This window comes from Mastomys coucha, unplaced genomic scaffold (assembly GCF_008632895.1).
Source record: "Mastomys coucha isolate ucsf_1 unplaced genomic scaffold, UCSF_Mcou_1 pScaffold20, whole genome shotgun sequence".
Lineage (NCBI taxonomy): Eukaryota > Metazoa > Chordata > Mammalia > Rodentia > Muridae > Mastomys > Mastomys coucha.
In genome coordinates, this window is record NW_022196903.1 from 84,146,199 (window position 1) to 84,162,309 (window position 16,111).

At 48.9% G+C, this 16,111-nt stretch overlaps 1 protein-coding gene across 5 annotated transcripts in view; it reads right to left on the reverse strand.

Moving 5' to 3' along the window:
• Positions 1–8,834, reverse strand: part of Cfap100 (cilia and flagella associated protein 100) — a 23,842-nt gene extending 15,008 nt beyond the window's left edge. For 3 of the 5 annotated variants that reach the window (XM_031382545.1, XM_031382544.1, XM_031382540.1), the window contains exons 1-3: positions 8,765–8,825; positions 7,704–7,809; positions 595–672 (exon numbers count right to left, since the gene is read on the reverse strand). In XM_031382545.1, coding sequence (XP_031238405.1) covers positions 595–672; positions 7,704–7,755 — 130 coding nt within the window. In that variant the 5' untranslated portion in view covers positions 7,756–7,809; positions 8,765–8,825. The other 2 variants (XM_031382541.1, XM_031382543.1) reach the window with 2 other exon arrangements.
• Positions 8,835–16,111: the final 7,277 nt, after the last annotated feature.

Sequence of the window (16,111 nt, forward strand, 5' to 3'; positions counted from 1 at the left end):
TTGTCTTCGTTTTGTTGATTGATTTGGGATGACATCAGCCCACCATGAGCAGCACCACTCCTTAGGGTTGGGACCTGGGCTGTGTAAGAGTGGAGGTGAGCTGAACCCCAGGCTTGCACGCATGTATTTCTCTCTGCTCTTGGCTGGCTGTCTTTAAGTTCCTGCCTCCTAACTGTGACCTGGAGCTGTGAGCTAAACTAAACGCTTTCTCCCTTAAGTGGATTTTCTCTTTTTTGGTTCCTTGCTCCCTGCCTTGAGTCAAACACAATGGAGCATATCAGCCTCTCTGTGACCACAAGACAATCCTGTATTTGCAAATTCTGGTGAAACAAAGACAGAGGACCTGGTCACCCAGACGCCTTCTTAAGAGTTTTAGAGCTCAGCCCTGACTCATTTCCCACTACTCATTACCCCCACTGCCAACCCTCCTCGTGTTGCTGTTGAGTTCTGTCCAACAGGAAGAGAAATGCTGCCCCCCAATCCCCCATCCCCATCCCTCCACCCCACCCCCACCCCCGTACCCTGGAGGCCAGCCTGAAGCACCCTAGGAGAGGGGCCAAACTTCACCTCCACCTACCCTGCTCAGGAAACTACCTTTGTTTTTCTTTGATTCTTTCTTTTTCTCTTCAGTGAAGGAAGAGGAGCTGTTGTTTATGAACTCCTGGCTGCCTTCTGGTGAGAGACAAGAGAGAGCCACAGCCATGACAAGCATGAGTCACTTGCGGTCTAGCTGCTTTGCTAACCTTGTCACCTGACATACACAGGGAAGAGCCCTGTGGCCCCTCCCAAGCCCACCAGGACTCCAGCATCCTGTACCCTGCCAGGGGAACCAGAAAGAGCAGAACTGAGCTTTGGGCTAAGTCAGGGATGGCTGTGGTCCCCAGTGCCCTCAGACAGGGAAAGTCAGGCCTGAGTGAAAGGGTGGTGAGTCTGAGCAGAGCCCTGGAGGCCCAGCAAGCCTGCCTGGCCAGCAAGAAGACTCAGCCTGAAGCCTGGTAGTCTGCAGGATGAGTGAAACTACAGTCTCACTGCGGGCAAAGGGTGGGACCATCAGGGAGCCAGGCATCCTTCATTCTCCGAGCTCACTCTTGCCAAATTACCCTGTTTTCTAGAGTCTGTTGGAAACTTTCCTGGTAGTAAAATTAAATTATCCCATTATAAAAATTTCAAAAGCCGGGCGGTGGTGGCGCACGCCTTTAATCCCAGCACTTGGGAGGCAGAGGCAGGCGGATTTCTGAGTTCGAGGCCAGCCTGGTCTCCAGAGTGAGTTCCAGGACAGCCAGGGCTATACAGAGAAACTCTGTCTCGAAAAAAACCAAAAAAAAAAAAATTTCAAGATATTAAAAACTAAAACATCAAAATCTAATCGACCAGAACCAAAGTCAAAATTATACTCCAAAGCTTGATTCTGAATTGAAAAAGAAAGGTATGCCTGGTCAAAGACACAGGTAGTAAGAGTTCTCACCTTTGTGGTGTGTGAAACATCTCCACCCTTTCCCCTACCCAACAGAGGTTTTTGTCCCCCTGAGAGGGAGTCTCCCTGTGTATCCTGGCTTCAGGCTCATTATATCCTCTTGGCTCAGCCCCCCCAAGTGTGATATCTCTAGTTTATCTAATACATCTCCCATATAAAGACATGAGGGGCAGATGAAGGGCTCTAATAAGCCTGAGCATGGCAGCACGGCAAACATGGCTTTCAGGTCCTGCCCTCCCCTATCCACTCTCCAAGGCTAAACCATTAGATAATGTATCTAAAGCTAGCTTCCAAGGTCTAGTCCCTTATTTGGCTACTTCCTCCTCCTGAGGCTGACCACCAAAGTCTAGCCATCAAAATGCTAAACTGACCAAACCTGTCCAATCAGAATTAATCAACTCAGCCTGATGTGGGGGTTCCCCTTTCTCTGTATAAACTGCCATTTGCCCGTGGGCTGTGCTTGTCTCCTTTTTCTTCAGAGACAGTCCTTTGTCCTTCTGAGGCAAATATTCTTCCCCTTGCCTCCCTTGTTTCTTTCCCCTTCTCCCTCGTCCTTTGTCTTCTATCTTTGTCTCTTATTCCCTGCCCTTTACTCTTTTACCAGAGGGACAAATTAATCTCCTTTGTGCTGAGAACTTGGTTGTGGTCCATTCTGTCCTTTCACTGGTGAGTTGGCTCAGCAGTTACACAGCTGCTCTTGCAAAGAACCCAGGTTCCGTTCTCAGCACCCACAAGGTGGCTAAGAACCGTCTGTAACTCCAGTCCCAAGGGATCTGACACCCTCTTCTGGCCTCTGAGGGCATCAAGCACACATGTACACATATGCAGGCAAATTACCCATACACAGGAATCTTTAAAAAAAACTTTTGAAAAGTACATAAATTTGAGGGGAAGGAGGGAAGGGATGGATCAGGGAGGAGTTAAGGAGGAGGAGTTGAGGTGAATATGACCAAAATACATTCTCATAAAGCCTCAAAAATTTAATAAAATATTTGTAAGGGCTGTAGAAATAGCTTGAGAGTTAAGAGTAAATGCTGTTGTTCACCACCTACAAGAGAAACCCTTCTCTTCGGCCTCCCCAGACACATGTGACAAACATTTAAATATAAGTAATAGAAATAAGTAAATTTTTTTTAAAAAAATTCTGTGCATGCACACATCTACTTTTCCACTAAAATTCTTTTGACTACATGCTGCAACATACTTAGCAGACTCTTCAAGACCTGATGCCACCTTGGGCAGCCAGCCTCCATGATGGGTTGAAGGAGAGCAGGTCAGGGGTCAGCACTGCTTCAGGGGGTCTGTCAGTCCTTGAGAGGAACAGCCTCTGCACAGAAGCTTGGTTACTAAGGAACTTTCTAGCACTCACAAGCATAGGTGAAGAATCCTAGGAGACAGCTGAAACCCACAGCAGACTTCCTCATCTGCCCCCCCCCCCCCCACACACACACCCTCGTGGCTTCCTTTGCACTGATTTCTGATCCACTTTATATAGAAAGCTCATGTGAGCTAGGTGTAGTGGCACATGAGTGTCTTAGGGTTAGGTTTGACCAAAAGCTACTTGGGGGGGAGGAAAGGGTTTAGTTGCCTTATGCTTTCACATGATAATGGGGAATGTCCATCACTGAAGGAAGTCAGGACAGGAACTCACACAAGGCAGGAACGCAGAGGCAGAAGCTGATGCAGATGCCATGAAGGGGTGCCACTTTCTGGTTTGCTCCCCATGGCTTGCTCAGCCTGCTTTCTCATAAGAACCCAGGACCACCAGCCCAGGGATGACACCACCCACAATGGCTGAGCCCTTTTGCAACAATCACTAATTAAGAAAATGCCCTACAGCACGATCTTATGGAAGCATTTTCTCAATTGAGGGTCTCTCCTTTCATATGACACCACCTTATGTCAAGTTAATATAAAACTAGCCAGCAAAATGGGTCATTCCAAGTCACTGACATCTGTGTTCCAAGACCAGAGTCATTTACACCTGACTCAAAAAGCATGTCTTCTTGCACAAACAGGCATTTCATGTTGCTACTTGGAACCGGGGAGAGAGCTTTGTTTTGGACAAAAGGGTGGAGCTGGATGGTAAGGTCGGATGTGCAGGTGCACTTACATTTAACTGGTCAAGAATCTCTATTTTATGTGTCTTTTACCGCAGTTTAAAGTCTGAGGTCCATGGCTCTTTCATGCGCACACCTAACCAAAAAAAAAAAAAAAAAAAGCGAGCCCCTTGTGGGACGCTGGGAGTTTGTTTTTTTGTTTGTTTGTTTGTTTGTTTTTTCCAGTCTTTCAGCATTTCCCAACTTTGCAATGAGTTCTCTGGATCACCGGGCTTAGCACTATCGGCCTAGGTCCCTTGCTCTGCCACTTCCGCATTGGACCTCGGCTCTGCACACTCCAGCTCTCGGAGGACCTGCCAGTAGCTAGGGCTTCCATAGTTCGCCTGTCTGCTCAACCTCCTGAGCGCTCGGTGGCAGGAGCGCCCACTGGTGGCCAAGAGGAAGCTATGATTGGCTCAACCACCGCAGTCCATGTAAATGAGAGACTGACAAACCAACGCAAAGGACAATGGGAAACGCCTCTCCCTACCCACTCTCTGGATTTAGGTACAAAGAGGCTCTTTGTTCTGGGCTTGCTGTGTCAGTGGCTGCAGCAGAGAGAGAGGGAGCCGGGGAAGGATGCTGGGCAGAGTGGACCGAGATCCCAAAGACAAAAAAGAAGCAGGGGAAAGGCTAGGACTCGCCAAGAGAAACGGCAGCCAGGCAACAAGAACTCCTAGGAGCCGCTAAACATGAACGGCTGGGAGCGTGGGGGGCGGGGAGGGGGGTGCAGCTGCAGCGCTTGAACTCTCCATGCTACCTAGGCTGCATGCCTTGCCTGTGTCTTCTGCTCCTGTAGTGAAACTTGCAAAAAGCAAATGATCAGGAGGCTCCTAAGTCAATCAGTGGGGGAACCTTGCTTAGCCTTTCACCTACTGAAAATTTAAATGCGTTTCCTGGGGTGCTCTCTCCCCAGCATGGCCAAGAGACTAATGGGACCCACTTCCATTCAGAGAACACTGAGGGGGTTCACGAAAGTGCTTCACGGAGAGGCCAGATCTTCATGGAGATGATGCCGCTTAGCTCTGGGCTCATGTGATTCACCCCCAACCCTTGCTTCCCAGGCTGCCCACCAGTGCAGTGCAACTTGGGACTGATCTAGAGACCTCTCTCGACATGTTTGTACGTGACTATCCTCTGAGCCAAACTACCAGTTTTGAGAGTTCTGCTAGGCCTGCCTGCAAAAGACCATCATAGCTGGACCTGCTGGATCATATTTAAAAGGGAGGGGAAAGGTCATCAGAGAATCGAGTGACCCCTGCTAAACAGCTTTCTACAATTCTGCCCTACTGGCTTGTAGTCTCAGGTCATGGAAGAGGGGTCTCGATCTATGTAACTGTGAGAGAGTCATCATCCCTGCTGGGTAAAGACTTTCTACGGTGGTCCATACTCCTGTAAGGAACCCTCACCCGTGTTCTATAACAGTGGTTCTCAACCTTGCTAAATGCTGCAACCCTTTAATACTGTTCCTTATGGTGTGGTGACCCTCCAGTCATAAAATCATTCTGATTGCTACTTTGTATCTGTAACTTTGCTGCTATGAATCATAATGTAAATATATCTGTATTTTCCAATGGTCTTTGGCGACCCCTGTGAGAGGGTCATCTGACCCATGCAGGGGTCGAGACCCACAGGTTGAGAACCACTGCTCTATAAGGACCCTCCACAAATTCTTAGGTTTTAGGTGAACTTTAGTGGAATCATACCTCAGCCGGAGACCTTCGGGTTCAAGGAGGTGGGTGGGAGTAGACAACTGTTTATGTCTCTCTCTGGGAAGGAATTTTAGTAACAAGATACTATTAGATAATGGCCAGATCTTTGACATGTAATTCCTCTTTTGTTGTGGCGGGCACATAGGGTATGTATGCTGCAGTACCCTAGAGAATAGCAAAATCCTGGCTCTGCTTCGGCCCTCAGTGCCCAGGTTTGCTATGTCACTTGAACATATCTGCGACCAACTCACAGCAGGGATTTGTGCAGACAGAGCAGCTCTCCCAACAGGCTAAACTGAGACACTGCAGCAGCGTGAGGGTGGGTAACACACCCCCCCTCTGTCCTTGTCTCCACCCTCGCCCTTTCATGCACTCCTCCTCCTTGTGGTGAGTCTAGGATTGGACGTAAGTTCTGTTCTGAATTCTTCCTTGGTGGCTGTTTCTTCACTGGTCCTAACTGGACTTAAGTTGTGGGCTAGTGTACTGGCTAGTTTTGTATCAACTTAACCCAAGCTAGAGTCATCAGAGAGAAGGGAGTCTCAATGGAGAAAATGTCTCCATAAGATCCAGCTGTAAGGCATTTTTAAAAAAAATTATTGATCAGTTAGGGGAGGGCCCAGCCCATTTGTGTGGTGCTTGCTACCTCTTGGGTTGTATAAGAAACCAGGCCCATGGAGAGTTAGCTAATGGTCTACACTCCTCCATGGCCAAATTCCTGTTACATGGAACTGTGAACAAAATAAAGCCTCCCCAAGTTGCTTTGACCATACACTGTTCTGTGCTGAAAGGTGACATCATCTATTTGAGGCCTTGTTTTTTAAAGGAGAGACGGAGACGGAGAGAGACAGAGAGAGCGACTCTGGGAGAGAGTGGGGGCTCTAAGTATCCTTGAGGAAGCAAGTATGGATAATAGTTCATTTTTTTTTTTTTGAAATCACACAAAGTCTCCATTGTTGGCCGCTGGTGATGAAGCACATACCACTCATGCTGTGGGATTTCAAATCTGCTTGAAAGCATGAAACGTCTCCAGTTTTGTTTAAAACCAAAGCTTTTTTTGCAACAGGGTTTCATTATGTAGCCTAAGCTGGCCTCAAACTCACAATCCTCAATGGGGTCTCATTATGTAGCACAGGCTAGCCTCAAGCTCACAATCTTGCTGTGTTGCCCCAGTGCTGGCATCCCAGGGGTGTACCACCCTTCATAGGAATACTCGGTGTCTGGACTCATGGGAAAAGCAGGGTACAGAAGGGCATTTTTATTGTGTGGAAGAAAAGACAAGCTGTAGACACATACTTCTGCTTGGATGTGAACAGAGCATGCTTGGAGATGGCTCTGAGCATCACCATGGTGTCTGGGGAGATGTTGGGGTAGGCTTTCCAATATATTTGGACTATGGAGGACTTGCTCTAAAAACACATTGGTTTTTTTTTGTTTTGTTTGTTTGTTGTTTTAAACAGAAGAAAAGGGCTGGGGAGATAGCTCAGCGGTTAAGAGCACTGACTGCTCTTCCAAAGGTCCTGAGTTCAAATCTCAGCAACCACATGGTGGCTCACAACCATCCATAATGAGATCTAATGCCCTCTTCTGGCATGTCTGAAGACAGCTTCAGTGTACTTACACATGATAAATAAATAAACCTTTAAAAAAAAACAGAAGAAAAAAAGAAAAAGAGGTGGTTCTGATTTAAAAGCTGAAGGGAGCAGATAATGCAGGAATGATTAATACTGTCCACCTCACAGCTCCCTAGATGCCACCCAGTGCGAGCACTGACAAGCATCCGTGTCATTTGGCCTGGGACCAGCCAACCCTCTTCCTCCAGGCTCAGCCTAGCAGCCACCGCAGAAAAGAAGTTGAGAGGCTTGCTTTTACCATGGCATGTTTCCCTTCCTGCTACAGCCTACAGTGTGTTCTTTCAAGTTCATGCACTGAAATCCGTATCCCCACAGCACCTCAGAATGCAGCCTTGTTTGTAAGTGAAGGCCATTGCCGATGTGTATAGTAAAGCCGAGAGAACATTCTAGCATACAACCAAGTTCACAGTGCTCATCAGGACGACACTGGGGCACAGACACACACAGGAGGAACTCTATGGAAGAGCAAAGGCAGAAATGGGAGGTGCCGAGGACAGTCAGGATGCCAAGTGCCCACCAGAGGGCAGAGGCACCTGGGTCAGACTCTCCACAAACCTCAGAAGGCACCAGCCCTGCGCTCCTTCCTCTCATGGCAGTCAAAACTATGCAACAGGCTTCTACCAGCAAAGCCATGGGGCCCTAGGCACGGGTCTGTACCACAATAGCCATGAGAAAAGCATGCATGGTGTTCATTGAGAACTACTTCAGCCTTTGAATGAGTTGTCACACCTAACTGTCCCAGGGTCCCTTTTGGCCTCCAGGAGCCCCCACCCAGCTCAGTACTTACTGTCTCCGACCATTTTCGTGGGGAACTTATAGGACTGTGCCTTGAACGTCATGGCTGAGGATCAATCGGTGTGCAAAGCTTGGCCTTAGCGGAAGGAAACGCTCTCCTGGGGAGTGACACAGTACTTGAGAGGATGGTCCCCCAAACCCACAGTCTTCTTTGACCCTGAGTGTCTGGCAGCAGCTTGCATTTCCACTACTTGGACTAACACTGCCTATACCCTGTATCCAGGTTTGGTGGGATCCACTATTCCCCTCCTGGGCAAGGCTGGCTGGATCTTCCTGTTCTTGGAACACATCTGCTTTGGTTTGCCTGGGGTCTCTGTGGAGCCTCTCACCTAGGTGAGATGGGAGGGGTTGGGGGCGGGGCTTCTCCCTTTAAATCTGGATAATAACCCTTCATTTTATTTGTTTATTTATTTTCTATACAGGGTTTCTCTGTCTGTCCTGGGACTCACTCTGTAGACCAGGCTGGCCTCGAACTCAGAAATCCGCCTGCCTCTGCCTCCCAAGTGCTGGGATTAAAGGCATGCGCCACCACCACCCGGCCATTTTATTCTTTATGAGTTTAAGTGGTTACCTCTTAAAAGACTTTTATTGCACATGTCTCCCAGAATGCAAGCTGCATGAAAACAAGCCCTCTATTCCACCTGTTAGAGTTCCTGACGCTAGGCTAAGCTCCCTTCAAAATGAAAAGAGTTTTCCTATTTGCAGAAGCTCAACCAGTGTTCCAAATCTCCATGAAGTAGGGCCGAGGGTGGAGCCCAGGGTTGCTTGCAGTCTGAGCCATTTCTACCTTAGCCGAGACCCTACCAGGGAATCCTGCCTCCTAACACCCCAGCTTCTCTTGCCACACCACACCCTGAGGCAAGAATGCAGAAGCTAGTGGGGATGGACCGGTGCTTAAATTGGGTCTGTCGTAAATAAAGTGGAAAAGAGCAAGGAAGGAGGACGCAAAGCCTTGCAAGGGACCCGATAGAGTGTTTGATCTAGTCCCGAGTCCCAGGGCCACCCCACTGGAGCCCACCCCGCAACCCCCGGCCCAGCCCCGCGCGCACCCACCAGCCGCGTGCACTCAGCTCACTCCGAAGCCTTAGTCCGCAATTCTTGAGTCTTCTGGTCCTGAACTGCGTTTGCGAAGCCAAGGCAACTATTCTCACAGGAGCTGTGATGTCATAAAGCCCCGGAGGCGGGCCCGGGCACGCAGGGCCGGCTGGCGGGCGGGCTGGCGGGCGGGCGCAGAGTCCTGTGCAGGACTGTGGCAGTTACACAGCAGAGGTCAAGGACTCAGGGAAGGGACTAAGACGAGGAGCGGAGCTATCCGGGTTGTTGCAGCCCGGGGACAGGGTATGGTCTCGCAGCGCTCTAGCTTCTCTCACCTGCAGATTCTCTTGCCCATCCGTAAGGATTTTGTTGCAGCTGGGACACAGCCAACAGTCTGGCTCCTCAGAGAGTATTTAGGAGTCTTGGAGCAGGGGAGGACGATGCTAAAACAGTCTACAGACTAGGAATGTGCCAAAGACAGTCTCCCTTAGTTCCTGGTGCTTCTCAATGTCACTGGCGCCAGCGACATCGGTAGGTGGAGAGATAGATCCAAAACCAGAAGGCCAGGGGTAGGAGTGCAGAGGGGGCTTCTGGAGATGGATGGGTCAGGGACCCTTGAATCACCAAAGGGGACAGTATCCCGCAGGGCGGTCCAGCACTGGGCATGGAGGAGCCAGGCAGAAAGGGTGGGCCCTGTATACGGGGTTTGTTTGTTTGTTTGTTTGTTTGTTTATGCAGCTAGTGTTAAATACTCTTTGCAAGCAAGTGGCTCCCTGCCTGGTGCTGGAGGAAGGCCTCAGCTTCCCAGCCCGCTGTGAAAATAGCTGGAAGAACTACAAAACAAACAAACAAACATAACAACAAAAGAAAGAAAGAGAGAAAGAAAGAAAGAAAGAAAGAAAGAAGAAAGAAGCAATAAAACGCACAGCAGATTTGAGGTTTAGCAAACCAAGAGACAATGTTAATTTATTCCACCAGTCAAGCAAATACTTCAGGAACGGTTTATCTTTCACACCACGAGGCTTTTAGGAATTTAGAAAAATAAGCCACCAAAGGGAACCAATGAGGTTGCTACCATTCCTGGCATTAGCACACTTGTCCTGAGTCCCCCGTGAGCCCTCACAGGGTGTCCTATAAGCCGGGTACTGTTCTATACACTCAGTGAAAATCCATTCAGTGCTTACTACCATCCCAATTACTAGGTTCGGTTCTGAACCACCACCCCTCGGCGTGAGGAACCAATGTGAGCCCAAGTTCCTAGAAGAAAGGCACACCTGTGTTCAACATTCTACCAGCCAGAGTGACCGATGAAACCTCAAGGATTGTGGAGAGTTGGAATGCTGCAGATCTAGAGACAAATTATCTTAGGCAATACTAAGCCCTCGAAACAGCCACTTACTGACCACCTCTGTGATTGACAGAACATTCTTGTGACTATTAGGTAATTCTTTTCGGAATGTTCGGACCTCTAACTTCTACCAGCACAAAGGCTGAGAATGTCCTCAGAAGCCATCTGAGTCCCGCAGCAGAGAACCCCACAGCCTTCCCCTTAACCTGAGTCTGGGTTCATGGGTCACGGCCACTCGGTATTTGGCTGGTTACTTCCTGTGAAGCAGAGCTGGTTTTGTGTCAACAACTGTGAAGTCACCCAGATGCGCCCTAACTCCCACCTCCTGTGGAGCTTATGCATCATTCAAAAAAACGACAAGTCTCGACCAACCAGAGATCCCAGAAGCCTGGAGGCATGCTTGACAAAGACAATGAGTTTTCTGCTGTGGCTCCTGGTTACTCAGCGGGTTAGAGAAGAGATCATCCAGAAGATGTGGCATGGTATGGAAATTTAAGCAAATTTTTACTTACGGAGTGGGAAAGGCTCGTGTGTAGAGGTCAGAGGACAACTTCCAGCAGTGGATTCTCTCTTTCCACCGTGTGGTTTTCTCGGGTCACACTCAGGCCAGCAGGCTTGGTGACAAGTGCCTTTGACTGCTGAGATTTTATTTTATCTCTTTTTAAAGATTGATTGATTATTTATTTATTTATTTATTTATTTATTATATCTAAGTACACTGTAGTATCTTCAAACACACCAGAAGAGGTCCTCAGATCTCATTACAGGTGGTTGAGAACCACCATGTGGTTGCTGGGATTTGAACTCAGGACCTTCAGAAGAGCAGTCAGTGCTCCTACCTGCTGAGCCATCTCACCAGTCTGATTGTTGAGATTTTAATCTTAGTCTAACATTTGCTGATGAAAGTTTATTTTAAAAATTAGATGGTCTAAGGGGATGGTGTGTGATAAGGCTACTATAGCTGTCCCTGCAAAAGCCTCCTGTGTGGTGGCCTGGGTGCTCCTACAAAGCTCTTTCCAACAATGAGTCTGTCTAAAGTTTAAAATTTTTCATAATAAAATGCTTTGGGAAAAGCTATCAATATTCCTAAGGGGGAATTGTCCTCTTTCCCTTCTTGAAAGGTATATAGGTCTGGGAACAGAGGGCAGGCAAGAGGAATTCCGCTGTGGGGATCCCCAGATTCTAACACATGAACACACGTGTGCGCATATACACACACATACATATGCACACACCTACACACACAAACATGTATACACACACAAACACATACACATTCACGTGAACACACAAACACATTCACACACACAAACACATTCACACTCACACACACATTCACACTCACACACACACATGCAAACACATTCACACACACAAACACATTCACATTCACACACACACACAAATACATACATACACATACCACCCCTGCAAGGCCAGCACATGAGACATAGGATGAGGGAATCTGGAGACAGCCCAAAGCTAGCCACAAGCATATCCTGTCAGGGCCACCGCTGACCTGCAGATGCCGCTGGCTGTGTCATCTGAATGCCAGAACCTTCTCCCTTCCCCCAAAGTCTCTGGCTAACAGGGTGGGAGGTTGGGCTCGGGGAAGGAGAACACAGGACACGTCCATCTACAAGATGGCAGACACCTCCAATGGGCATCATTGATATGGTTAGGAGCCCAGTGCTCATTGCATGGAAGCAAGATAGTTCAGAGGCCAGAGGAGGAGAGTTTGGCCTCTGTTCATCAGGGCTCTGCAACCTGGGGTAAGTTTTGGCTCAATTTTCTCATCTCTAAAATGGGACTATAATAAAGGGTGTGTGGTTAGCAAAGAGGTGGCATCTAAGAGGAGGACCTCAAGTAAAGTTTATCTGCCAATAGGTGATGCCACAGTCTGAAGGCTGTATCTGCTGGTGAGGTCCCTATGTAAGCTTGCTGCATAGACTGACCTGCAGGGCATCTCAGCTTAGCTGCAGTTATTTCAGTGAGGAAGCTAGGAAGACATGAAATCTTTTGCTCAAGGCTACATAGCTGCCAGGGGGCAGACTGGGACAGCAGCTCAGCCTATTAGCCAGGGTCCTGGGCCTCTTCCCTGAGCCTGAAAGGCAGGTTCTGCAGCTAGGGAAGGAAAAACCCTGGGACTTCCAGCTGGAAATGAGCCTGTTCATGGATCAGCTTCCCTCCCCTGCCCCACCTCTACTGTTCAGCCCTGTAGGCCTGGACCTAGGGGTGCAAGTGACTCTAGAACCTCTGGAACAGAAAGGAACAAGCTCAGGACTTCCCAACTTCAGGATTGGAGCACCACCTTCTGAAGGCCAAATGCCAAGTCCCAGAATGCTTGTGTAGAAGTTCTTTCTGCTCAGAGGTGATATGTTCTAGAGCAGGACTGGCTGTGCTCCATGGCAAGTGGGGCCTCCACATGTGCTATGCCCACTTGTCTACACCATTTATGTCTGCAGTATCGGGGGTAAAAGCCTGATCAAGGACAAGAGGCGTTATGGCCCCAAAAGGGAGCTTGTGCCTCCTGAATATTCAGACAGTTGCTGGCATCTCCTAACTCAGACGTGTTCCAGATTAGTCTTTCCAATTGTCAACACACCGTCATATTTAGGCATAAAGGTACCCCAAGAAATGATTCCTTAATGGCTAATATTGGGCATTGTTTCCTGGCCGGCACAATGTTTCCAACCTATCCTAATTCAATTCCAGGCTGTCCTTAGCTTGGAATTTCTCTCAAGGAATCTGCCTTGCCAGACAGGTTTTTCTCAGAGTTAGCCATTCAGGCACCATTGCTTACTGTTAACATAGAATTCTCTGGGCAGTCCCACAATAGTTAGAAATGTTTTACATACTAGAGAATAATCGAAAGGCTTCCCTCACTCAAGGACATTAGCTAGAAGTGTTAGGTGGGAGTGTTAGCCAGTGCTTGCCTCCAGCAGGACCCAGAGAATTAGCAGGAAATGCTAGATCAGAACCTCCTAGTTCTTGCCTCCAGCTGAACCAGAGAATTAGCATAGGAATACCAAATTAGCCCCAGCGGGGAGGGCACCATTGCTCTTCCGCCTGCTTCACAATTGGATACGTGATCTTCTTCGGTAAGATCACTGACCTTGATATGACTATCACCTGCCTACGTGACTCTTGTCATCTGCCCTGCTTTCTATATACCATATAAGCCTGCTTTTCACTTTGTATAGAAGGACTCGCACTAGGACTGGCACTAGGACTGGCACTTGGGGACTTGAGCTGGGACTTGCACTGGCGCTCAGACTAGAACTAGAACTTAGATGGGCTAGGACTTAGATTCATGCAGTTCGCAGTCCTCCCCCCACCCCACCCCCTGGGCCCAGAGTGCTTGGGCCTGGGGGATGCAGCACCAGTCCAGAGGAGACAGCTATTGCTTTAGACCCAGTGTGTTTTAGATGGCCTCAGATGTACCTTAACTGCTTAGCTGCTAGATTTATCATCTCTCTTTTGCAATGACTGTAAAAGTCTGATGCCATTTTTAAGAAATACATTCAGATCCTGTACTTCATGTGTTGTCTCTGCCATCATTTCTTCGCCTATGCCTCGTCGACCTGACTAGGATCCCGTTTCTCCTGCGGGTTGAGGGAGGCCCCCATCGGCCGACCTGCGGCACACATGGAAGATGGCTGCTGTCTGGGCCAGCTACTCTCTGCTGAAGACCTCTGAATTTCAGAAGAAAGCTGTGCGGGGCCTGAAAGACTGAAAGACACCCTGCCCCACCTCCAGCACATGCTCCTACTCCAGTGCTGTGGTGGCCCTGTGGTACATACACTACTTGCTTTCCATCTCAGACAAACAGGCTAATGGAGTCTTTCTCCTGCCACCTCAGGCAGATTATTCCATTGGGCTCTGGGAAACAAACAGGCTGAGTTTTGCCATCTATATCCCAAGCAACAGAGCTGCTGTGCTCATTGGATCACAAACTCGAAGTGGGTCTCAGAACCTAATGTGAGATTCTGCTAGCTTTGAGCATCCAGAAGAGAGCAGCCTGGAGTAGCACCATTATGACCAGTTTAAAGATAAATGGGCTCAAAACAGGCCGGTGGAGCAGCGGAGGAGGATGAGCAGCAGGGAATAGCAAAGCTCAACTCTAAGGAACACACATGCCCAAAGAGTGCTGGATGTTGGGCGGTGTGGTGGTTTGAACGAAGGTAGCCACCATAGGCTTACAAGGAGTGGCACTATTAGGAGGTGTGTCCTTGTTGGAGTAGATGTGGCCTTGTTAGAGGAAGTGTGTCACTGAGGGTGGGCTTTAAGGTCTCAGGTGCTTATTCTAGGCACAATGTGATACACTCTTCCTGCTGCCTGTGTATCCAGATGTAGAACTCTGGGCTCTTTCTCCAGCACCAGGCCTGCCTGGATGCTGCCATGTTTCCTGCCATGATGATAATGGACTAAACCTCTGAAACTGTAAACCAGAACCAAAGTTTTCTTTTATAAGAGCTGCTTTGGTCATAGTGTCTCCTCACACCAATGAAACCCTAACTAAGATAAGGAGCTTGGTGTTAGGGGCAGTGGTGATGGGGAGGCAGGTGCCTTCAAGGTCTCGGTGGATGTGGTCCAGAAGCAACCAGAATGTGGGTTTTCTCTACTCTCCAGAAAGCATAGGTGGACAGGGCTACTGTCAGATTCAGGAAGAGGGTAGAGTGGAGGAGAGGGCAAGACAAAAAAGGTGGAGATAGCTGGGTGGTGGTGGCGGCGGCAGCGGCGGCAGCACACGCCTTTAATCCCAGCACTTGGGAGGCAGAGGCAGGCAGATTTCTGAGTTCGGGGCCAGCCTGGTCTACAGAGTGAGTTCCAGGACAGCCGGAGCTACACAGAGAAACCCTGTCTCAAAAAAACCAAAAAAAAAAAAAAAAAAAAAAGGTGGAGAAGATGACAGAAAGCAATAGTCACTGTTAGGCAAGAAAAACTATTGACTTAGAAGAGGGTGGGGCAGTTGGGGCAGAAAGGGGTGTTTGGTACTTGCTTGGAAGGACAGGTAGGGTGGGCTGGGGGCAGGGAAGGCATGATGCCTGGGCTGGACTTTGCTGCCATAGGAGAACCGATGGAAGTGTATGCCGAGATGCAGTGGGCTCGCTGGCTCTAGATATCAGTCATGTGAGGGTGGAGCCTGGGTTTACCCTGAGGCTGACCCCTCCATGGTGCCTGAACATAGAAGGACGGTGTTTATTCTATTTGCTAATGGAGATGGGATCATTTTTTTTTTTAGAGTCACGAAAATATTCTGGTATTAGATGGTGGTGACTTGTCTTCTGTGACACAGGGAGTGTACCTCAAGTGGCACTGACGTCTTAGAATGCAAGAAAAAAAACCAAGCCATGTCTGCAGATGCTGAAGCATCAGTGAGAGACACTGGAGAGACCTCGAAGGGTCGTCTTGGGGACTCCTGAGGTGGGAGGCAATGCATGACGACTGCTCACTCAGCCATCTTGGCCATGGCTCCATTTTGCTGCCTTGTGGGTGTTGCTGACAGAAGTGGCCCTGGGACACTTAATTCCCCGATCTCTGGGCCAGACTGGGTTCTCCAAGCCAAACCAGTGCCTACTTCAGAAGCAGAGCATCAAAGCTTGAGGTACAATAAAGGGGAGTGAGACCATTGCATGGTGCTAGCCTTGAACAGAGAGATGGCAGATGGCCTGTGGACTGTGAGGGCAGAGGAGACTAACTCAGGCCCTCAGGCTGGTGAGCAAAAAAGGAAGAGAATGGGGGATGGGTAAGAAGGAGGAGGGAGAGGGCGAAGGCAAGAAGGTTGTGCGGTCCTGCTCTGTGTGGAGAAGGCTCGGAGGACCTGATTGATGGAGAGGAAGGGTGAGAGGTTGGTGGCAGGTACTATGACTATGGAAGACAGAATCACTACCTGATTGGCCCTCTACAACGCAGGCTGGCATGATCTCAGCAAGGCAGAACACTGAGGGAGCGTTAACATTTATGACTCAAGAACTGTCTCTGCTAGCAATGACTCTGATAAGAAGTCTCACACA